Genomic DNA, 26,252 nt, shown 5'->3' on the forward strand with positions numbered 1-26,252 from the left:
GTAGGCAATTTGCTCATGTGGGAAGCAGAGCATCTCGTTCGTTGTAGCTGGAACGATCAATGGGCCGGTGTGTCACGATGACCCTGCGCTTGTCTGAGCGAATTTTGCCTCGTGCTATTACTCGAAAGATGTTCTACAGTGCAACAAGGCCAAGGAAGTCAATTTCGTTCCAAGGTATCTTAATGTCCCGAATGCACCTAAATTGCCATCAGGAAGCAGGCACTCTGGAAGCATCCCAAGGAAGTGGAATCGTGAGCAGAAATAAGGAAAAATGGATTTCCACACAAAAACAGTTGTTAAGAAGATAATACAAACATGGAAAAATTTAAATAATATGTTTAATTTTGTTACCTGAAAGTTTGAAAGCGATCGCTTTTTTCCTTGTTAGGGGAAACGTTGCTACTGCGGTAACTATTCAGGTTATCTTTTGTGGTTACCCTTGTTTGCTCTTCATATTACAAATTGCCCGAATCGCATTGTAGTTGGAAGCGAGTTGTTTGTTTGTTCACTTGTGTCGTCCCAACCGGACACGACATCATTAATGTACCTGAGGATGTACTTGGGACAGGCAAACCATACTTCGCGAAGCATCATAATATGCCTTCCGAAGTATAACTTCCTTCGAAGAAATAATGCTGCACAATGGCAAAAAATGTGTTCCGAGCTCTCGGGCTCGTAGCTACAGAATCGGCAAATGTTTTCTTAATTTTTGGCAATTTGTTCAAGTGATACTAAATAGGCCTGCGATTATACGTAAGATTTCGTTTAAGGTTGCACAGAGAATGCGTAAAATTCGCAAACGAAAAAAGCAGTTTTTTCCACACCGTATCATAAAAATCAATCAGCGTATGTAGAATGTTGTTACAGTACTGCTGATTGATTTTTATGAAGATCTGACATACGGTGTGGAAAAAACTGCTTTTTTCGTTTGCGTATTTTACGCATTCTCTGTGCAACCTTAAGATCCATTAGTTTTTCGCTTTTGTTGTATCTGAATGTAGCTTAGCTTGTCGAGCGCCTACTAAATTACACGATCGGATGAATGGATGAATTTTGCCGAAACTTTTGTAGTGATGCAATTTTATTCCGTAATCCTTTAAGGAACATTGCTAAAATTTTCAACATAATCGATATAATGGTTCCTGAGATAACGGTACAGCGAAGCAACGGTCCCGCGTGTCGAGCGTAGCGGGTGGCCTTAAGTTGTAGTGCTTAGATGTTTTATGAAGTTTTGCGCAAATTTTCCGCAACGTATGCACTTTCAGAATATATAATTAAAAAAGAATCGATTTGACAATACATTGTTTATTGTACTACCAGTAATGTATAGAAAGCGATTAGACTTACGTAACTTATTGGCAGTTACCGATGATTCTTGAACTAGCGATAATTGTTTAGAGAGCTTCGTTTAAAAAAAAATGATAAGTTTTGCTGTGCTATAAACAAGCCAATATCAATCATATAGTTATAAATCATCCTAACTATTGAGATGCACCGGATAATTATTTCGCTTAGCTCTTACATTGAACGTCCTCGGGATTAAGAACGTCAAAGTGTTGGGGTGATTCCACGTCAGATCTGAAACTCTAATGTTGATTGCTCCCAAAAATTTTGATTTTTTGAGCTATTAAATTTTATAAAATTTATCATTTTTCAATCACTGATAATTCTGAAACTACTTGATGAATGGAAAATATCAAATATTAAAAGTTTCGTTTTCACATATACTCGCCGGAAAAAAATTGTAATATTTTTTTGTTATATAACGTATGTATTCTGCAATTATTAGAAACAAGTTATATTCTTTCAACGTTAGACCAGCAATCGTTTTCTTCATGAAACATTTTTAATTATACTAAGAAGTTTGTGTAAAAATAGGACCTCACAGTACTTTGCGACAGGTGTATCGTAGGGCGTTTAGTGTAAGGTTTCCTTGCTTTAATGTTATAATTGTAATATCTCGCAAAGTATTCTGGGATCCGCCTTAAACTTTTTACGCAATCTGTTTAACATAATTCCTAAAATCTAAAGAAAAAATTGAAATTAAAGATCCAATTGTAAAAAAAATCTATTTCATTACAATAGTTTTAGATTACACATGTTCTAAAAAATGTTATAGTGAACCCATGCGAAAACGAATAGTTTCCGAGTTACAAGTGATTGCAAAATGTAAAATTTTATAAACTTCGTAAGTTCAAAAAATAAAAAAAAAACTTGAAAAAATATCATGTTCAGCTAAAACATAAAATAACCGTCAATTATTTTGAGTTAAAAATGCAAAAAAGAAAAATTTTCGAAGAAATTTAATATTTGGGTTGTAAATCTGACTAAATTTCTAAAAGTTTTGCAAAAGAAGCCGAAATCTTCAGATTTGCATTGTAATGTACAATGACGAAGCAGAATGTAACTATATAATCCAAACCATCGCGAAATCATCCGGATATTTGGCAGCAGCTTCTGCTAATCAATAAACTTGTTTCATTACCGACATGATCTCAGAAAATGATGCAATTGAGTACAAATTAAAGCAATATAGTTCAAGATTGTGGTTCTCACAAACATGAGCAACGGTAGCAAAATTGAATTCAATTCACAAGATACTCGAAAAAATCCAATTCGAAAATTACCTCAGCAATTGAGGCTCAGCTCCAAATGAACCGTGAACTAGTTATCAAACCATAGTTACTAAAGAATTTTTGCAATTCCGCTACGTAGTATTTCAGTGCCGCTTGCTTTGATCTAAAGTTACTAAAGAACTTTTGCAAAACCTCCACGCAGTATTTCAGTACCGCTTGTTTTGATCGTTCGATTTCACATTCTATATAGGTATCTATTTTTTTCCGTGGGAAGTGATGCCACGTAAATTGCTCGAATGAATCGTTCCGAACTAGTAAAACAATGAACGCCGGTTACGTGTTACGACAGTTTATTGATACTTGCTACTTCCGAGATTTCACACATATAGCTCTCTGTCGAACCAAGCAATGTTCTTAGAACCGTCAGTTCTACCCACTATAAACTGATAAGTTTCTGATTTTTTTTTCAGGTCAATCACATTCCTAAATTCGAACTTGTCGTTTTCGTTTGATAGCGATTAGTCAGCGAACGTGTTCAGCGAAGCGGAGACGGTAACAAGCGAAGCGAAAAGACTCGATCACTATCGCATTATAAAGGCGACATGCAATGGCGTTACACAAGGTTTTTTTCTCGACTTCAAATTTTCACCACTTTTGTCACTTCGTCGCAACCGCAGAAGCTAATTACCGAAGCAATTTGAGAGTTATTGGTCTCGCGCACTGCGTGCACCTTCAACAAATTGTACGCGTAGAACTACACAAGTTGTGCTAAAACGCACCAGAACGATCGACAAAACACAACCGATCGACGCAACGCGATCTGATGAACTGAACCAACCATCAAGCGTTGCTCATTCGGAAACCTGGCGAGAGCTAAAACTAGTTCAGCCGACCTTGACGATGAATTGTGTGCGCGGTTTCTCACCTCTGTGGTCGCGAATTATTAGAGACTGTTGCGCGATGCAAGAGCCAGAACACCTATCGATTTTGTTGATAATTTCGTTTACAGGTAATACTCGATTGGGTATCCAACAAGTCTCAATTTCAGTGACGTGGACTAACACAGTCTTGTGGAAAACTGGCGAGTGCATAATATTTTTGCAATTTGATCATCCTTAAACATAAATATTAAATGCACTGTGATGAAATCAATTCCGATTTTAATTCATTCCAGAAAACTATTGTTACGGTATTTGAACTCAACTAATTTCTTTTTTAATTCGTCTACACAGGCTAGTTACTAATATTCTCCTTCTTATTCAATGGTTCTGAACTAGATGCGGATAGACATGGGGAAATATGATGGTTGTGGGGGGCTTATACTGGAAGCTGAGGACTTATACACGAAAAGATTAGAAGATAACTTACAGTGTGTTCTTTGTAATCTTATGAAGTTCGTTGGCATTTTTCATCTTGCTTAGTCACGATTGTGGTTCTGCGAGTAATCACGATTATGGACTTTGTAATGACACTGATATTCATTACAGTGATTATCGTGGACGTACTTGGGATGAATAGTCCCCCACGTCTTGTTTTATGAATGAAAAATAACAAGATGAATAATTTTTTTCAGACTTGTCCAGTGCAAATGCGATTTTTCGAATTGCATAAACATAAATACGTCTCATTGCGGTATGAGCAGATAGGGTACAATAAAACGAGGTGCTAAAGTTGTCTTAGGGTAATAAGCCATTTTTTCCTTTTTCAATTGTCACTCTACTCATTTGAAGCCGGTTGGTTGGAGCAGCACCATCTGTAATCTTTGTTTAACGCATTGATTCAAATGGTAGTGCGATAATAGGGGCATTCGATACGAGCACTACCGCTTTGCTGCCAGAATTCTGTTAAAAATGCACAACTTCAATCCAAGACCAATTTTGCTAAATGTGTAGAAAATCCTACATATTTTGTTCATATTCCCAACCAAAATACTAGAATTCCTGACGTTCTTAATTAATTTGGAACAAGATGTCATAGGTTCACGAATTGTTAGGCTTGGTGATTTGCTTCATTGGCCAAAATGTGTTTCATTTATATTTCTCGAGGAAAAAGCACAAATGATTTATCGATTACATACTTCACACAACAAAAAAAAAAACAAAAAAAAATACGCATAAGTTAGCAAACTAGCTCGTACCCAACGAGCTCGAACCGTCGATATCGGATCATAAGTAGGGGAGACCGGGGCTAGTTGGCGGTGTTTTCAGTTTTCAATTTTTACCGCTTTGATTTTAGTAGATCTTGCAAAATAAAATACGTTGCATGAAAGGGCAGATTGTTGGCAACATCCCTGAATTTTATGAAAATGTTTGATACGTTGTCTTCTTTTCTAGAGACAAAAATATGTGACGCGGAAAAGCCGCCAACTTACCCCAGCCCCGGGGTAAGTTGGCGGTATGTATGGTGTAAGTTGGCGGAATGCTAGAAAATTAGTAATCAAATGGAAATTCTATTTTATCAGTGGTCCTTATGAAATGTGCCGGTTGTCTTTTCAATAAAATTGTATTTTATTCGACACTTTCCATTATATTTCACTCTCAATACTCCGTCGTTTTGCCTTCGACGCGTACTCCATATCAAAAGCAAATTTTCGAAATTCTTCAGGTGATTGGCCGAAATAATTGAGGAGAGATACAAGAAAAAGTTTCTCTTACTTTGGAGTGGATTCCAGAAATGAAAATATTTGATGACACTTTTTGCACTGTAAATAGTACCGCTAACTTGCCCCGTGTTCGTCACCGCCAACTTACCCCAACCGCATATTTTATAAAAAAGGATAAAAAAATACTGTTGTGTATGGATAGGTGTAATATCTATATGGATACTGAAAGCTCTTTTCACGCACTATCGAAAAATATAATCATGCGGGGAATAGATTGAAAGCCACCTTAAATATCACAAAATGTTTAAAATTAAGAAAATTTACAAAGTATGCCGAAAAACACAATATCACCTTCATCTTCCACAAAACAAATTGTTTTGCAACAAAAACACATTGGATAATGCTTGAAGTTCACATTACTTGAAGTTCACAACGAGAGACAGCGCTTTATGTCTAATAGAAACGGAGAAAAAGGGATTCCGCCAACTTACCCCAACCGCCAACTAGCCCCGGGCTCCCCTACATAGTCTTTGCTCATTTGAACGCCAAGATGTAGCAACCTCTTGCGGTTCCACTGTGTGATAATTCAATTTTGAAAAAAAAATGGACTTAATTGTATGGGCTTTGCTAGAATGTAAATTCCCACTCGTATTGATGAAACCGTTGATGTGTGTAGATCCTTTTTGGATCTTCGGGGAATCGAAAATTGAGTCACTTCCCACAACATCAGGTGTGAATACTGCATGCTAGGCTCATTATATAGAGTCTTCGAGTCTCAATACTTATCGAGTGCAAGCAAGGTTGGAGAAAGGTCACTTTTCGATTGCGCTGAAGAATAATCTGCTACAAGAAACATGGACAGGCGTTTTCATTGCATTTCGTTGTAATATTCAGTTATGTCGATTGATGCAACCAGCTTTACCAGGTCGGTTATTTTTAATAGAACCATCAAAATTAGATGAAAGTATTTGTCATAGCAAATCAAAATAGATTTGACGAAAACATATGAACCAAGGCGCAAAAAGAGAAACCACGGAGAAAAACCGCTTTTAATCCACCTAGTGGTGCAATTATGCCTTTCTCATTTATCCAAACTATGATTTAATAGCTGGTTATGTTCAATATAACATTGTGGAAATGTCTATTACATTCTTATTACACTTGATAAGCATATATAAGTGCACAACTGCCACGAACCTGATAAGCAACATATCGACACTGACACACTTGAAACAAACAAAAATATAATATTTACATTGCTTAATCAGCGGGAGTTCAATGCTGTCTTCATGCTAACTTCATGGTGGAGAAGGGAAGGGATATAATTAGTGGGAGGGGAAAGATGCGTTAGGAATCATCTAACTTATTTAAGTATACGGGGTGGATGAAGGGAATGCAGGTGGGAGGTTGGTCTGAGAGGGGGTGGGGGTTGAGAGGTAGGAGGTGGAGAGGTAGATGGAGGGTTCAACACCGAACTTCACATTTTGCCATCCATTTGGAACTAGGTTAGTGGTTCAGTCATCACCGAAGTGGGTTTAGATCTAGAATATGCCCGGAACTTGGGACTTCCGGAATTATCGATAGTGGACAATATATTCCAATAATCTTTGATTCGCCATCAGCGATCAGGGCCTGCTAATCAAAGTAATTTGATGTTCATTTCAATAGATTTTAAACCCATTGTACCGGTTAATATGAGAAATTCCTATGTGACCGCAATAACCAACCTGTAACTCCGGAACCAAAAGTCAGAACTGGATGAAATTCAATAGGAGTCATTGGGAGTATTATGAAATCAAGTTTGTAAAAATCGGTTAAGAGTTTGCTTGAAAAAGGGTGTGACATTAGCTCGGTAGCTTGGCGAGTTCCCCGGGGCATCAAGATCCGTCCTAGGTGACCAATGTGGTCAAAACTACTTTGATTGGTCATTAGACCCACAAATCCAAGCAATGTTGAACGTATTTGAGTATGTATTACATCTTTCGGACATCATAGGGTTACCAGTTTATACGGGAATTTGCTGTGTGACCACTAGAGTGGGACATGGTTATACGAAAAAAATGAAATTTGGCTCCGAGTAACTTTTTGAGTCCCATTTAGCTCCCAAAACAACTCTGCAAATTTTTAGCTCGATCGGTGAAACTATATTTTTGCGCCCACGGTTTAAAGTTTACATGGGATTTCGTACGGGAAAATTGTATTTGAAAAGTAATTCTTCCAAGAGTCACCCGTTATCTCCTAAAAATAAACAGATGTCTGATTTTTATAGGAAATTTGTCAAGGAAACAAAGTCTAGAAGACTGCAAAACGATCTGATGCTTGTGAAAAAAGTTATTAAGCAAAAACCGATTGATGCCCTGAAGATTGATGAAAATTTCACTTTTCATAGCATCACTGCTTCTGACGGTTTTATTATATACAAAATGTTCAACTTTCTCTTATTATGTACAAAATAAGCCTCAATTTATCCATCCAAACCTTGCGAAGTGGCCAAATAATATAGATAAGCGATTTAGATACGTTAAGAGAGGATTAAAACAAAATTGAGTATAATTGGACAACCAACAGCAGTGGTGCTAGAAAAAATGAATATTTTAGCAATCCTCAGACCATCAATCAGTTTCTGCTTAATAACTTTTTTCTCAAGCATCAGATCGTTTCGTGGTTTTCGAGACTTTTTTTCTTTGTTAAATTTCCTATACAAGCCACATAACGATTTATATTTAGGAAGTAATGGGCGACTCCTGGAGGAATTATTTTGTAAAAGTTAATTTTCCCATACAAAATCCCATGTAAACTTTAAACAGTGGGCGCAAAAATATAGTTTCACCGATCGAGCTAAGAATTTGCACAGTTGTTCTAGGACCCAAATGGTACCTAAAAAGTTGCTCGGAGCTGGAATCTATTTTTTGTCCCACCCTAGTGACCACACTCTGCAACCCGTAACTCCGAAACCGGAAGTCCGATCAACTAAAAATTCAATAGCGTCTTATGGGAGCGTTATACCGTTCATTTGAAACTAAGTTTGTGGATATCGATTCAGCCATCTCTGAGAAAATTGAGTGACTTTATTTGACACACATTTACATACACACACATATATTTTGCGATCTCGGCGACCTGATTCGAATGGAATATGACACACGTTCCTCTGGGCCTCGGTTGGAAAATCGATTTTTGGAGTGATTGCGTAGTCTTACTTTATATGAGAAAGGCAAAAAGGTACGAAATCGGCAGTCCCAAAAAGTCGATTTTTATAAAAAAAAATAATTTCCAGATAACATAAAATCTCAACGTTTCATGCATTTCAAAGATGTTTGGCATCAAAAATACGAATTCGATTTCTGAAATTTCATGGGGTCCCTCCTTTGAAAAAAAATATTGAGTTCTGGCTTATATAGGAATTTCATATGTGACCGGACGGTTCAGTCTATATTTCCGGTAGCTATCCGTACGAAATTTTATAGATATCTGTGGGGATAATATAGCTATCATTTGGGACTAAGTTTGTGAAAATCGGCTCAACCATTTCCGAGAAATTGATGTGAGTTTGTTAATTTTGAAAGATTGCCGCTTTTCCCGGGCACTTCCGGCACCGTTTATGGTGCTCAATGTAGTCAACGAAAGTTCGGTTGGCCGTCAGTGACCTAGAACTGCAAATTTAAGTTGTTTGAGAGACATTTTAGCGAAATTTTTAATTTTTTTGCTTTCATTGGAGTATCGAAGCTTTCATCGGAGTATGAGACCGCACGCCACAACCCGTAACTCCGGAACCGGAAGTCGGATGGGGATGAAATTTAATAGCCATTTACGGGAATAAAACACCTTTCATTTGAGACTAAGTTTGGTTGAATCGGTTAAGTCATCTCCGAGAAGTCCAATGTGGCCAAAGAGACTTTGAATGGCTGTTAGTGACCTAGTACTACAAATCCAAGCAGATGTGGCCACATTCTGGGAAAATTTTCACCTTTATACATTCACTGCAGAAATTGTTAAAATCGTCATTTTCGTATTCATCACCTTGCAATTCCGGAACCGGAAGTCGGATCCATTAGAATTTCAATAGCAGCCTATGGAAATGTTGTAACTTTCATTTGAGTTTAAGTTTGTAAAAAGCAGTTCAGCCATCTCTGAGAAAAATGAGAGATTTTTGGTCACATACACACACTGACGCACATACACACACAGTCATTTGCCGAACTCGACGAACTGAATCGAATGGTATATGTCACTCGGACCTCCAGGCCTCCGTTGAATAGTCGGTTTTCAGAGCAATTTCAATATCATTCTATTGAGAAAGGCAAAAAATGAAAGCAAATTACTTTCAAAAGATTCCAGAGCCACTCAACTGGACAACCACTAAGCTGGACAAATGCTTTAAATGTTCCTCCTGATCCTCACCTGATTGTGGTTATTATCTTCCTCCAATTGGCAGAAGAAGTAGTCTTTTGCGATTTAAAGCAAAAGAACAGACCGAACATCGAGACCTAAATTTAACGATTGGGGCAAATTTTCTGCTCTCAAACTTCTCCAATTCCAGGTTTTCATGGAATTAGTTTGGAGATAAAATCTACTGATTTGTCGTCTAATCTTTCAGAATCTATTCTTTTTAATGGGATTGGATATATGAGGTAGTAAAATTATTTAATCATATGAACTATTTCAATATAATAAAATATTATAAATGTCACCACAGTTCTAATTCCTGTTGGATCTTTTGAGTTAACCATACGATATGAACAACATCGGTTGTTGTAACGGAACAATAATATCGAGAAAACGCATTAAAATATTGAAGTATGCATGACAATTTTTTGCTTTTGACTAGCTATCTGTCTACTATCACTGATCCATAGAAGATACCATTATTTACTTCGTTAAAGTCCTGTAACAGTGAATATTCGATTATTTTTTAAATTCCATTCTTTTACCTATCACATGAGATACAGGTATGCTTACGCAGAACGCGTGCGTGTAGAACGCCTTAGTAAAGGAAAAAGAATCCTCGACGGACGCGCAAAACATCATGCGGCATTCGCCGACGCTTCAATTTTCGTGTGAGCGTGTCATCGTCGTAACTCCAAGCAACGAGTATCACGATGTGTATAGAATGGCGCCAAACCAATCAAATCAATATTAAGTACTTAATTTTGTATTGCAATCTTAATTTAACTGTAGGATTGTTGAATTCAGAAAAATGCCTACTTATTTGTCAAAAAAATAGACGGAGATGAGCTAGTCCCTCTATTACATGTTGTTTCATAAGAGAAAACCAAAATCAACCACCCAAACAACAGTGCAGCGCATCGTTCATCTTCAGCTATCTCAATTCCGCTCATCGTTGAATATTATATAAGCGTGTTGTTTATATACGTACCTAAGGTCAGAACAAGTGTTGCAGTGATAGCTATATAACAAATTTTTGTTGTACCCATTATAAATGTGAACTACATAAACTACTGGAGCACAAAAAACATTAAATATGTAACAAATTTAGTTTCACTTCCTAAGTTTCACTGGAAGCGCAAGACCCGTCCACAATATCACAGCAGACGACCGCGAAATCTCAACTGTGCTACCACTGACTGCTCGCGTCTACCGCCTCGCGTGAACACCGACAGAGTCAAGTCAACTGTTATCATCTGACTGTTTTTTTTGCCGTAGACACAACTAAACTGTCTAAAAGCGGCGGCTAAACAATAATCGGTAGGCAATCCTCCCATTAGCGTATTTAAAGTCTTATGACATATTTGGTTTTATATTCGATATATTATTTTACTGGTTAAGTTTGCTATATACAACTGACAGCAAATTTCTTAAACTATTGTCGATGTTTTTGTTAGATGTTATTTTGAATCATAATTTATTTTTTATCCGAACCTAAAACACGAAAATTAATCAGCTACCAAAGCCAGCTGAATTTCATGGTGATTTCAACACTAATCAACATTGAAACCCATCAAATAAATATGAAATCGCAATGTGACACAAAGTGAGTTTATATAGTTGCAAACAATGACGTCACTGCTAGCGCCGTTAGCATGGGACCGGCATCTCTTCGTTCGACCAATTTCAATTCACTGCCCTCGGCATGAACGATAAATAATTCACCAACCTATACGAAAGCTTGCGGTCATTCGGTTCAGTGCTGCCTACCCATCCTCATTGTTGATGCGGCTTCTGCTGATGATTCGCCGGCAAGACGAGTTGAGTGTGTTAGCTGCGAACTGAAAATGGTTTGATTGTTTGTGCGATTAATTATTCGTACACTTTTTATTCAACTGTAGAGTGGTGTTACTTGTTCTAAAGTACGAATCAATCAATAATTGGTTTTTTTAAATAATAATTTTATTTGATTACATTTGTAGATTTCTCTACAGTTTGCTAATATATTCAACATACCTATTCCAAAGGTACTGGAATAAGGTAGATTAGTAAATACCGATACTGGACTAGATGTTTGTAATGCTTAAATGTCGAGAGATCACAAACAATGGGACATTACAAGATGACGTCATATGATTAAAAATGCTCGAAAAATGACAGTTCAGCGAGCTTGTTTACATGATGTTAGAATTCGAACCTATCACTTGTGATGCATTTTAAAAAATCAACGAAATTAAATGCATTTCTTTCCATCAAAATAGAAATTCATAATGTATTTTGCGATGCGTGTAATGTATTTTGCTTTGCGTGTAAGACGTCAAAACCCTACAAAAAACTTGCCCTACTTTCAGCAAACCGTCGAACAAAGTGGATCAGCGTAGGACGTTTGTTAAACAAACTTTTCTGTGAGGGAGTGCAAAGTTGTTGCAAAAATGGAAATTAAACGCATTTTTTTTCAATGTGATGCAAATTTGTTTAACATATATAGAGTGATCTGAGGTTATACATTTTCATGCAATGAAAGTGAGGCTATACATTTTCATGCAATGCTCAATAAACGCTGTCTCCAGGGAGTTGTTTTATCACTCCTGATCTGGTTGCTTCGCACAGCAGGGGCTTCTTTTTGCCAAAATTATGCGATCTATTTATGTGTTTACATTCCCAAGGCGCCAACCTTGAGGGTTCAGGGCCCTCTGTCTTGATTGTTTTATAAAATAAGTCAGAGTAGAAGTACCGTTTCCTGGAATTTTATTATTCGAAAATTGAACTGAAAAATAAAACCAATATAAACACCAAAGGGGCGCACAGCTGAGTCTCCAAAGTCATCCGATGATCACGCTATGACCCTGTCAGCTCCGATCAGATTTATTGCCAATCAATGGTGTTGATCTTCAAGTGTAAAATGGATAAAATAACACACAACATGAAAATTTCAACTGCAAAACTTCAAATTTAAAAAAAATATCGAACATTACTGCAACTTTTTTCGCTCGTTTCCTCAGTTTCATAGAAACGCTGGTGGGATGCATATGTGATCATGGATAGTAAAGCAGGTCACCTCCTTAAAGCTGCAGCAAAGTATAAAGTAAGGTAGACCAATCATCATCGAGAAGACAACCCCATGCCGTGCCGTGAGAATTGGGCTTCTTGATGCTGGGAGGATTTCCGCAATATTACAAAGTTACCGGTGCCTAACCTATGCCCAACCAGTCCTACACAAAATTGAATCTATGGTTGAAATGTCACATGAGATTTTTGGTGCTTCTAGAACTGCTGAAAACTCCTTGATTGATCACAAATTTCTCAGACCAGAAGCTGCCAGAGCTTCCTCGAGCTGGTATATTTGACAGTCTCTCAAGAGAAAAATGGAGCTTTTATAAGGAATCTCATCTACCTATAGTTATTAGGAGCAGTAAAAAATATCCCCATATGGGGTTCATCAGAGTCACACTTTTCCAGAGTTAAAGAACGCACAACATGAAAGTGTAGCGGGGCGTCGTAATAGGTCATGTAGATTCTTCCCACAATAGACTGTCTTTTCAGCACTCCCAATCTAAGAATCATCCTCATGATTCTCTGCGCAACCATCGCTCCGAGCCTTACTAATACTATGGCCTATTTCCACAAACAGCCGAACAGGCAGACGAATCTTGTCGAAGAAGACGTAATTAAGGGGAGAGGGATAAGGATTTCAGCGTGAAAAGAAAGCCTTTCTTAGCGATTTTTTTAGAAGTTTGGGTGAAGCGAATTGATCGAATCTTTTTACCAAATAATGTAGGGGGAAGTGGGCCAATTCGGACCGCTGGCCAATTTGGACCCCCAGTTGTTTTTCAGCTGTGGTAATATAATGAAAAGCATATATATCATTTTCATGGTTGTTATGTAGCTCTGTTCTATCTCTCAAAATTTTGCGGTTCTCAGTTTTCGTGTGTGTGCGCTGTTACAGAGCGTTTTTTTTGAAAAATGTGTAAGCCGAAAAACAAGATTTTTGTTGGATTCCTAGTCCCACAAGGAGTACTTTGAAGCGAATCGGACAAGTCTAGCTACCGGACCAACGTGCCTGAAGTTTGTATGAGATTTTTCGACAATTTACGTGGAGAAAACCCACTAACTTGCCTTTTTGCCGCTAGGTGGCACTGTGTGCATCGTATTATCACTTTAAGTGAAAATAAGAAAGATAATTTAATTTTCTACAACTTTGTCGAAGACTGCTAGTCAATCCGGCTTTGTTAAAAGAAGTTATTAAACCTTTAACAAAGTGATGTCTGAGTCAGTTTTCTATGGGGACTAGCAGTGCATGGTTGTGTATCAGTACTCGATTCCCACGAACTAAACATTTTTGTGAAATGACCGTTAGATATAGCTCAATAGTATATTCAGAAGAGTTGTAGTAAATAATACGAGTCATGTTTTGGTTAGAAAATTTTAGTTTCACATTGTACCGCATAGAGGGCGCCAACACTAACTTTTCAACGAAAATATATAGATATTAGGTGTCTTCTACAAAGGTAGAACAGACGTTTTTTAATATTGCGAATCTTTTCTTAAATCCACATTGCGACTTTTCAGCCATGCGCCACCGGGCCGTGCGTTGAATTACGCGCCCATCAAATTTGCATCGGTGAGGGTGAGAAAGCGTTTTGACGTTTTGTTTTTGTTTCGATCGCACTCGAGTGGTTCCCGTATAGCAACAATTCGACGAAACGCTAGATTATCTCGTGATAGAGAACAATTCTTCCGAACATTCTATCTCTCTTCTATAAAAAGTTAGTGCTGGGGCCCTCTATGCGATCACAGTTGGAACTAAAATTTTTCAACCAAAACATGACTCGTACTATTTACTAGAATTCTTTTGAACACACTATTGAGCTAAATCTAACGGTTATTTCACAAAAATGTATAGTTCGTAGGAATCGAGTACTGATACACAACCATGCACAACACACACAGAAAAAAAATGTTGGTAAAAATAAAAGTTTTTCACTCTTAGCAAAAAACAACCAACGCATACTCTTAGGTGAAAAATAAAACTTTTATTTTGATTACTATTCTTCATTAGCTTAAAAGGAAAACTTTTATTTTGATTATTATTTTTGATTAATTTAAAAGTTTTACTTTCAACCTAATAGTTGGCGTTGGTTATTTTTTGCTAAGAGCGGAACACTCTTACTTTTACCAATATTTTTTTTCTGTGTGCAACTAGGCCCCATAGAAAACTGACTCAGACATGACTTCGTTAAAAGTTTAATAACTTCTTTTAACAAAGCCGAATTGACTAGCAGTCTTCGACAAAATTGTAGACAATTAAATTATCTTTCTTGTTTGTACTTACAGTGATAATACGATGCATACAATGCCATCTAGCGGCAAAAATGCGGGTTAATGGGTTTTCTCCATGTAAATTGTCGAAAAATCCCATACAAACTTCAGGCACGTTGCACAGTGGGGCCAGTCAAAATCTCCAAATTTATTGTCGATTTTCATACCTTTTATATTTTTTTCCTAAATGTACATTACCTAAAGCTATATTCGCCAAATTTTTGAGTCAATCGGTTGAAAAATATAAATGCAACATTTTTTTGGACCGTACAGGGTGTTGAAAATCTGTAAGAATTTGAGTGACAAAAAGTTTTTGTTCATTCCAATTCATCTCGCTTTAATAGATACTACAATGATAATTTAATTTCTGATAATTTCTAATAGAAAATCATCTCAGGAATTCAATGGTGTATTTCGATATGAGAAATAATGAGTATTTAAAAAGTTACCAATAAAATCAATATAACTATGTTGTTACTTATTTACATTCAGAGTGTCATCTCTTTATCGGCAAAAGCGTGTTAAAGGATCTCATCTAGTAAAACTGACGTAGAATTTTATCTAGTTTTCAAAAATCATAGTGCCATCTTGCGCCGTTTTTGCGCCGAAGGTCGATATTTGGACATTTGTGAAATTAGTTTTTTCATGGAGACGCATGGTATTTCTTGATTTCATGAAGTTTTGCATTATTATTCACCGGTGGATTTCTTTTTCTGAACGCTGCTTGTAAATTCAGGGTTTGGGGCGATTTCCTTGATGCAAATATAAGTATGCCTTAACCGTCTTGCAACTATGACTCGTGTTTCTACATTTTCACAGTTATCTGCAATATAAAAAATTTCAAATATATAGAAGCCAACGAGGCAAACTAACTGCAACTATTATTATATCTTTCCATGAATCCTATCTCTTTGGTATGTATTAGTCGTTAGCTTTACTGGTGGCCGATGAAAGGTAAACACGTGAGTGTGGGAAGTGTTCTTTTTTACGCGATTTTTAGTTATTGGCCAGTAATGCAACAACATTTATTTTCAAGTGCAAACTCCCCATTGAATCTATCACAATCAACAATCAAATTTAAAATCTCCCTAAATAATTCACTTCCAAATTGACGAGAGTTTCAGACAAAAACGCTCACGCCTCTATTTCTAAGCATACACATACAATGCACAGTATGCTCAGGATATTTTCGTACGAAAAACCAAGTCAGTACCCACAAGAAGAGATATTCATATCATCATTGGAATTGAAAATCAATGGAAAAGTATTGAGAGGCTTAGCTGCAGTATGCATCGTATGAACAACTGTGAATAGAGCATAGTACGGCATGATTTGAGATCTTCATCATAATCAAATAAACCTGTCATCTTTTAATAGCTTTGGCGATAACTGTAAATAAATAAACCAATAAAACAAAAATTTAAGGCATTCTATCAAACACCTTAAGATATGCTATCTTTTACAACTATTCTAAATGCATACGTTTATAAATTAGTACATGAGGATTATCTCTTAAAGAGATATGAAGGGATGATTTTTTCTACGATGATATTCAGATTGGACTGAAGATCTATAAACAAATGTATAAAATTACATCATTTTTTATTCACCAGATATCAATAAATTAGAACCACCCTAGCAAGCTCGTTACTAAGGACTACCCTAGGAAATCAAAATGTTTCTATTCACTTACGAAGTATCTGTTTTGAGAAGTTAATAAAATTCACTTTTGTGAAATTTAAAAAAACTTTTAGAACCACCCTAGGCTGTCTAATTTTCATTTTAGCGTCCTAATTTAATCAAAATCGAGTTCAGCGCACCAAAATTACCCTTAGATGATATTTTCAGACATTTTAAACTACTTTTGAGGTTTTGTCCAGCTTTTGTATGGAGTGGATCCACTGTGCGTTGGTCCGGTAGCTAGACTTGTCCGATTTGCTTCAAATTTGGTGCAAGAACTCCTGGTGGGTCTAATAATCGAATCAGTAGTGGGCCGATAGATTTTTCAAAAATTCATTATTGTTTGCGCTAAATTCTTTAAATTTTGTGAACTCAACCTAAATGTATTTTGTCCAAATTCTTGAGTGTATTTTTAAATCGTATGTTTTGAGTCACCCTAATCTAAATGTAAAGTATCATTGTGTATCCTAGTAATGTAAGCAAAATCAGTAGCAATATAGAATCCAACGGGAAGCAAGCAGAAGGCAACAACCGCGAAACCCGCTGTTCAATTCGATACGGAAATAGTGCGTATACCTTTCTTTCCGAAGGCCCTTGATCCCGCTATCAGTTTTTCGACCCATGTAACTTACAGAGCGGTGAGGGTGTTGTAAAAGTGTCGACAGCTGTGTAAATATTGTGTTGCCCAAGTAAATCATAGCTCTGATTCGCCGCAAGCTATAGGCTTAAAGAAAAACCTTCGGGAAACCGGTAATATTAAGATCCAGCGCGATCAAATATATTTCTGGGCAGTCTAGTGCGCAGTCGGTCGAGCTTTCAGGAAAACATAAGTTTTCGCAAATCGGTTGACAGATTTCGACGTTATAGCTCATAACCTACTTCTAGGTAATTTGGCCCAGCTCTTACTTTTTATTGTATATTTACTACAAAGCTTTATATATCAAAGAGAACTTTTCATTTCATGATTCGAAATTTAGTGAAAATCAAACAGGAATAACTTAGGTCAAAATAAGAATTCATTTTTATTACAAAAAATCGATAAGAAATGGGTGGTCCGAAATAGAACAGGGTTGGGATCTTCAATTTGGAAAAAATTATATCCATCGATAGCGGGTATCTTTATGAGTATACTTATATAGTTTTTAACATTTGATTATTTTTATGTGATTTTCAAACGCAAAAAAATATTCCTCTTACAAACTGACAGCTGGCCTGCAAAATGACAGTTGGATGCCCTATCGAAAAGGTGTGCATTTTGTTTCCTGCAGGACAATCCTATCTTGTCTGCTGTCATTTTTGACGTCTTTCAAAATATAAGCTTCCGTTTGTTTTGATCATTTAACTCAATAAAGAAAAAGAGTGTTCATTAGGTTCTTTACAGACACAGTTAACCTCACTTTTCTTGATAGTTCGCTTCTGGGAGGGAGAAACAGACACTACGCACGAAGTGTAAATAATAGCACTTGTCAAGAAGCAAGAAAACTTTCGACAGCCAAAATCAATCAAGGTGGGCGACGCATAAATGAGCAAATTTCTTTTTGCGCGTCATTGATGCAAGCGTGTTACCGGCACATGACTTCAATCGTGTGATGGAAAGGATCTTGGGACAGTATAAAATCAGTGAAAGTTTTTTTCCCGGGTGCTTTACATTGATTTGAAGATAAAGTCAGACGACAGTTTGCTTCCAGTACTCGAGTGAAATGGGACAAATTTCGGAACGATGTGTCTAATCTTATACTTTTAAAATAGGATTTTTGTGCCGTTCTTCTCCTTCATTCTACCACGGTTTCCTAAAAAATTGCTTAAACTGCATATTAAAAACCGATACAACATTAAATTCAATCTGAAAAATAGAATTTAATTTTATAAAAATTTAACTAACAGAATCCTTGAATAAGGAAACTCGCCGGTAGAGGCATGTTTATCTGATTTGTGAAATGTTGACCAATGCATAGGTATTTGATAGGTAGATATATATAGGTACGGCTGCAGCCTTGGAACGTAAATATCCATATAATGAAATAAACGAAAAAACGTTTGATATAACATGTTTTCGTTTTTTTATTTCCCCTTTATTTACTACTGAAAAATATTGCCATCCTAAATAAAGTACAGAAAACTGTTTCCACCTTTCTTTTTACATCATCAAACAATTTTAACCGTCGAACTGTCAAATTTAGCCAAGGGTATTTTGCAAATAACTTTCGAAGTGTAAGATTTTAACTAATAGATAGAAATGGAATTTTTTCATGATTCTGATCATCAGATAAAGCTGCATGAGCACCCGAACATTAAAAATATTATGTCGATGTCAAACTTCACGTCGAAGTAACTTGCCAATTTTTTTCGAAACTTTGTTTATATTTATTAGCATGCATCTAAGCCGTTGATGATTTTCATTTTCGCAGTATACTCTCAAAAGAAACTTTAAACTGGAGAACAATCAAATCTGACTAGCAAGGTGTCACTCATTCTAAAATTGTTAAATCAGTCACAAATTTTTAAAACTTTCTTCGCACGATTTACACCATTATTACTTGTCTTTACTATAGATATGAAAATAGCTTTTATGGCATGTTTTAAATAGAAAGATGATATAAATTATTTTAAACCAAAAAGTATTTTTGAATTACCAAAAAACGTGCACGTCACAGCATATTTTTTGATTCCATATTCCCATTTCTTGGAGTAGAGAACATTTACAGCGTCGTCACATTTCCATAACTGGTTTTATAACAAGCATAAAATATATTTTAGGCGTAGTTCATTGAGCTTAAAATGTAAATATTATTTGAAATTTTCATATAAAATTAGCGTTTATTTTACATTATAGCAAGATCGCAATATTGTCTTAAAACGATGCTCGAAACTTTTGAACGCATCTAAATTCTTATTCATCATTGAATACATAGAAATACAATTTATTTGATTGTGGCAGCACGGATTACCGAAAAATCTATCTGGCTAATTTCAAAATGGCATTAAAATCACAAAAAAACTTTAATAATATTTACTGCTACACCCGATCTAGACAAAAAATCAAGGAAATTCATCGTTCGGAAACATTTTCAAGCAAGCATATGATAACAATACTCTCATTTCCTCGATGAACACTTTTTTGTGGCTCGGAGTGACAGTTTCGTTCTGGCTGGCTATGACATTCACATTTATTGAGTCTGTTTCTCCCTCCCAGGTTCGCTTGTTTACATGGACTTAAAAAAAATTTGAGGATGACTAGATTCGTTCGAAGCAAATCGCAAACATGAATGAACACTCAGTTCATTTGTGACGTCACCGTAAAGTATTCAATAGCAAAAACACGGCTGGATGTGGTTGGCTCGAAGCAAAACTTGTCGAAAGTAAACAAAGTTCATTTCATATCGTCAACCTGGCGCCCAGGTGGTGAAATCGTTAGAGTTCAACGGGGTGCTGGAGCGTTGCCAGAAAATTTTCATTTCCAGATTAAATTTTACTAAACTTCCCAGTTAAGCTCAGCCGGAATGCTGGCTGGTTCTAATTCGTATTCCGGCTCCGGTGACACAACCGATTCTAGTTGGAATGTTTAAGGGGTACCATTTCGATGCGGCTTAACTGCATAACCGTCGGAAGTAAGGGAACCTGTGATCCACTCGTTTGCCCGGCTTACTCAAACATAGGGGCTATCCCCTTTGTTGGAGTAAGCCGGGGCACGCGCAAAAGCGGTGTGGCGTAGCCACATTGGGTGGTGGACACAAAATAAAATTGGCAACGCTAGCAAAATGTAAACACAAATGAACACTCCGGATGAACCTATCGTCAATTGACATTTCGACGAGTTTTGATTCGAGGCGATAATATGAGCCCCAAGAACACTATCACGCAGATTTTTTCTTGAAGCCTGGTTTTTTAAAAGCGGATGTAAACTCGCTTCCAAAAATTAATTTTTTTAGGGCGCAGCATTTCTTAGCGACTATCTAACAATCTTTTACACTACTAAAATCTTCTTTGGAGAGTTTTTGACATTTGTCAGTCGGTCCAACAGCGCATTAAATTCGTTAGTTGGACATGGGCTGTGGCCCAACCAACGAATCACGACTGTACTGCAAAGGCACGGGTTGTCCCCGAGCACAAGATCACAAAACGGCAGTACAGTTTAGTTGCGATAATCAACACTAAACTTGAAAGCATGTTAACAGCGAATTTGGAAAGGATGGCTGCAAAGCTGCTGCCGGCGGATGCAAACACGCCGATGCATTTGTTTTTTTTTCTGTATGAAAAATACAATGAACCATCGTCGACTGTGTCTTCTTGTTTATGGAAGGTTCCGACACTGCCAGAGTCGATGAAAATATCGATGGATTTAGCCTGGCGAAATATACTGGTTTGGTCAGCAATTCATACAGCAAGAAGCGGTAGTGGAAGATTCATGCAATTGATTCTTACCAACCGCCCAGAGAATCTTACAAATGCGTGTTTGAAATATCATCTACCATACCGGCGAATGGAATCATATGCAATGCATTGTCTGGTAAGCGATTTTAAAAACACACCGATTGCTAAATGTAACACCGTAGCATTTGTTGGCTTCTGCAAAGCGGAAATAAAAAGCACAACATGCCATGAAATTGAAAATGCAACGAAAGGCCAGGATTGTTCGTATTGGCATTTTTTTAAGTTTGGGCGAGTTGCAGGCTCGTGGATTGTTTAATCCGTACTGGAACAGCAAACTGTTTCAACCGAAGCAATGCAGAGAGGTTTGCGCTTAGAGACAAAGGTAGGTGAAATAATTAAACGGCACTTTTATAATGTGAGACGATGTGGATTATTTTTGAATCCAAGATATCCTGCTTTTGGCGCCTCACCCGATGCTATCAACGCAACTACTACTGTCTTTGAGATAAAATGCCCAAGCAAGCACATTAAATATTATGTAAATACACAGGGAGAACTAACGGATAAAGTTAAATCGCAGATACAACTACAGATGATGCTCTCGAATAAAGATTGGGGTGTGCTAGTTTTAGTGCTCCCAGGGCTCGAAAGGAATAGAAACCCTGAAAAATTTGTTGAGTTCTATGAAGATCAAGATATTGATAAGAAAAATCTCTTCAGATGAAATCAAGTTTAAACTTTTGGTCGGATAATATATTTGACAAATTATTTGAACAATTTTAAGCAATAAAGATACATTCGAACTTATCTAACCCTGTCAATTATTTAATCAGTTTTCCCTGCAGATTAACTAAGCTGGCCACAACTTTCACTATTTTGTCGCATTTATCAAAAAAATTGACAGACCACTTAGCATGGGGAGCAACCATTCGATATTCTCTAAACCTCTTTATTAATCGCTCGACGTGTATTTCTTTAGATAGTATGGCATCGTCTTTAGAGAGAGAATCATCATTTGAAACACTCGGAGGTCGCATCAATAACCCTCCTTTTTTGCTATATCTCATGCTATATTTTCGAACACTTTCGAATATGTCTCAAATATTCTGATGTGTTTACAATTTTCTGATCACTCGCTCGCCTGGGAATCCTTTCAAGATAAAGTTTACCAGTGACGGCGCTAGGCGTTTTGCCGCTCGGGGCTAAAAGTTAAATTTGCCGCCCCTTACATATTTCTGACTAACCAAACTATCTCATCAATAGAGTTTTCTGCGGTGGTGCATATATTGCACCTAAAAACGATTTTTTTTTATTAAACTCAATAATAAAATGAATACATTTTTTTATCCATTTGGAATCAACAGAATAAAACGTATTCAAACTTGACCAAGTAGCTCTGCGGCAGCGTTGCGTATTGATCACGGTGAGCAAAGTGAGGTTACAACTCTGTTCACAAGGTCGTACTTAACCGTTATGTGTCCGACAGCGAACTACTTTGCAGTTTTTAATTCATGAATTTCCAGTACTCTTTCCCAAACGGAAGTTTGCAACTTAGTGACATCTTAGAATAATATCAAGCATTGCTTTTGTGGGAAAAAACTAATGATACGGTGATCTGGGGTTTGAAGAAGGGCTTTTGGATTTTTTTTTAGCCCGTAACAGCCCGACAGGGTACCCGAGTACCCCCAAAACCGAAACACTCGGCATTTTTTCTCCAATATAGACACATTTGAATGTTTTGAATTCCAGAACTCAACTTTTAGAATCTGTAAAAATGCATCTGGTTCACGGTTATTCGGATTTCTGGAGGTAAGTTTCAATACTGGGATATAAAATGTATAATAATATAAGTGACCGCAACGCTCTTTCCGGAGCAGGTACCCGCAAGGCAGTGAGTGACCGTTCCGAGGTCAAATCGTCATATGATCCCACAACGATAAGAACCCTCCGTAATAATTCCAAATTGTTTCTCAGTACGGGAATATCCCTCCGGAAATCTGGATTAGCGGGATTAACCAGATATATTCGTCGTGTTCAATTTAATTTTTTCTAAAAGTGGATGATTTCCTGAATTCAAAACATCCAAAAGTGTGCTAAATCAATTAAAAATTGACATAGCTACAAACTTTTGAATTTGCGGATACCCAGGTCGGCCTGTTTTCTTTTTGTTGGTCACACAACGGATAATCTGTGGGCTATCGTCACCTTCAGTAGTGGAATTAGAAGCCTCCGACCAGATAGGAGATTTGTGCAGCTGTAACAAGCCGTCTGGAAACACAGCTTTGCGTATAGATCGGATCAATTAAGTCATGCTACGAAAAAAAGTGCTATTGGAAATTTAGAACTGTAAGTCGCTTGGCTTCCAGGGGATCGACCGAATTTTTGAATTTTTGTTAACTCGTAACTTCGGGGTCGTAGCATTGCTCTGCAGGACAGAAGGTTTGAAAAAGCTAGCATCGAGCAGCCACATTCTACCAGAGCGGCGGCACAACAAACAAGCTGGGTTTTATAGTGCTAGACAAGAATCGCCCACGCTTGCTCAAGTAACAGCAAGAGAATGTGCGTAGTGACAAGCAAAAGCCCGTTTCTTCAACTACCGTATCTTCAACGTTCACTGCTCACACAAAGCGAGACCAGCGAAAGACAAATATGCATTTTAGGCGGATCTGGAGCGTTTCTATGACAGCTGCTCACGATGGGATGTTAAGCTGATTTATGGCGACATAAACGCCCACATAGGTCAGCAAACAAACAACAACGGCCAACGATGCGCGATCTTCTCAACCACAGAAACGTTAGTAGACACTCGTGAGTATGGACGCCGATGCTCAACATTTGGCAGCTACGATGGTGCTGCGGAAATACGTGCAGAAGCTGGAGACGGCACTACTAACGGAAGAATAGGTCGATATGACTACTCTTGATGGCTGGAGCAACTTATGAAGCACCACAGGTAGCACTACTGAGATAAAGAGAAGATAACGGAAAAGGCGAGAATGATGCAGCACCATACGAGGGTGAACGAGAAACGATACAAACAAGCACGGATCAGAAAAAAGACTCAGTATTCGGACGAAAAATACGGTACGGATAACGTGGCGATAGAGCTATAAGACGATAATAAGACAAGGAAGATGGCGAATCGTTCTTGCGAAGGCTATGTGTCACGGGAGATATGTTATATGGTTGAAGAATAATAAAGATTAACTGTCGTGTGACAGAGGAGGTAATTGGGTGGAGCACTCCACTGGGTGATTTAGAAGACTTAAGAGGAAGAGATTTTACCGGAGGATAGTATGGTGAGCATGGTGACCGCCGATGAGCCCACCAGCAGAGAAATTCAGAGATGTATTCTGGCAGGTACTTTAGGCTCGGGTTTTCGGTCGAACAAAATGCGATACGGTACGATGCAAACCAGCTACAAAATGTTCATTGAGCTGGTTGGCCAATGGGCTATGCAGACATATAGTGCTTGGTTGGTCAGGTTGACCCCCGCCAAGGGCGCCAAGCTTAGAGGCACGCTGAAATCTGCTGTATAAAATAAGTAAGGATAAATATTAAAATAAGTAGGATAACTGCGCTATGCACGCTAAATTACTGCTCATGAGTCGAATTGAAAATAGGGCACTAAACTAAAATTCCACCAAAAGTGTCAAAAGAGTACGCAACGGCCCTATCTGAATGGGACTAGATTCATTCACAATAAATAGGATTGAAATCAAATCTAAAGTTGATAGAAAAATAACGAACAATTGAAAATAGCGAAAATTGTTGCAAACTTAACGGTCGTTTTCATAGTTGCATAGCAACAAAAAAGGGACAAATATTTGATCATGAGCAGTAAAGCAGGCCACCTCTTTAAAATTGTAGCAAAGACCATGAAGAAAGTTAGATCGTTTATCAGCGAGAAGATAACTCCCTTTTTTGTGTTTCTTGAAACGGTGGAAGCTCTCAAATTTCCAAAACCTGGAGCCGTTTACTTCGGCTTTGTCTCAGCGCTTCCTGTAGCTGTTATATTCGGTCGTTCATAACAAATGTTTTTAACAAATAAATCTCGTTCGACTACAGTTTTTAGGAGCAGTAACAGATATCTCACGATGGGGATCGTCAGAGTCATACTCTTCCCAAGCCAAGAGAGCATAACGGTTTGTCGTGATGAGACATGGCTTTCTCTGGTATTTCTGTAAAAAGTGCTTAGAGCGGCTTTGATTGGATTTTGATTCTCTGGGTACTTGCCACTCGCGATTGTATTACTAAAGTGACCTATTTTCCTTTATTTAGTGCAAAACATGACGCGCGGTACGAATCTTGTGAAGAACAAATCCAACACAGCAATACTGCTACTGTGCGATTGCCATTCAAAATCTTCACTTACTGGAGAAAACGGTCCTTGAAACAACCAACCGCTTCACCCCACGCAATCGAAACGTTAACAACACCGTCGATCTCAACTATGTAAACCGACATTTAGATGCTGTCAGTCCGTCATAATGTCTCCTAAAAAATGCTCCGGCTCTCGGCCTCAAGCACCTAACTTCGAAAAACAAATCTGCAGTGAAGTTATTTTTTACATGTCTTCAAACTTTAGTGATCTGTTGCTACTCTATATTGATGGTTTCGATTTTCCGTGTCACTTTGCAAGGATTTTCTAAAAAAATAGTTTTCGTGCTTTTTTGTGCTCTTTTATAAAAGTCTTCATATTTCGATATATTGATTTACTTTATTAACTAAGTGCAGATAAGTCATAAAGTAAGACACGATAAGTGTGCGATTTTCAATTACACACTCACTTATTGAGTGTGTAATTGACTGTGTGTGTGAGACTCCGCCAAGGGCATCAGAAGATCACGTTGTGGCTCTGGAACTATACTATCCATTGTTCACACAGCAGAATAAACGAGGCTGTGGTGAGTTGGGCACGTCGTTAAAGTCGCGGACGACAAACGGGTAAAATGGTTCCCGAAACTAATCAGACTGGCACAAGTAGCCTCAACGAGCAAGGTAGGTCGACCACGATGGAGGGAACCTGAGGAGTCCTCGTGCTCTGCGAAGCTGGGGACAAACGGCAATTAACGGAGTGAGCTAGAGACGACATATTGATACAGCAAAGGATATTTTAGACTGATTGGTACGGTAGGTAACAAGAGAGTTAAAGGGGTTAGTGCAAGGATTTCGCCGTTGTCAAAAACCAATTGCAATTGTAAGTGTTGGAAATTCCCAAAAGTTTGGAAACGTTATTTAAATTAAATAAAATGCCGTATAGCGTGTGGGATATTTTTGCCACAATTAGACAGTGTTAATATAAACATAAGAAAAAA

The 26,252-nt window shown here is 37.5% G+C and overlaps 1 protein-coding gene across 10 annotated transcripts in view; it reads right to left on the reverse strand.

The window, feature by feature from the left end:
* LOC131685829 (lipase member H-A) overlaps positions 1-10,769 on the reverse strand; it is a 37,144-nt gene extending 26,375 nt beyond the window's left edge. Inside the window, exon 1 of one of the 10 annotated variants that reach the window (XM_058969799.1) lies at positions 10,556-10,769. In XM_058969799.1, coding sequence (XP_058825782.1) covers positions 10,556-10,613 — 58 coding nt within the window. In that variant the 5' untranslated portion in view covers positions 10,614-10,769. Of the gene's footprint in view, positions 1-3,225; positions 3,244-3,264; positions 3,393-10,555 lie in introns of those variants that run through there. The other 9 variants (XM_058969806.1, XM_058969804.1, XM_058969802.1 and 6 more) reach the window with 9 other exon arrangements.
* Between the last annotated feature and the right edge of the window lie 15,483 nt (positions 10,770-26,252).

This window comes from Topomyia yanbarensis, chromosome 2 (assembly GCF_030247195.1).
Source record: "Topomyia yanbarensis strain Yona2022 chromosome 2, ASM3024719v1, whole genome shotgun sequence".
Classification (NCBI taxonomy): Eukaryota; Metazoa; Arthropoda; class Insecta; order Diptera; family Culicidae; genus Topomyia; species Topomyia yanbarensis.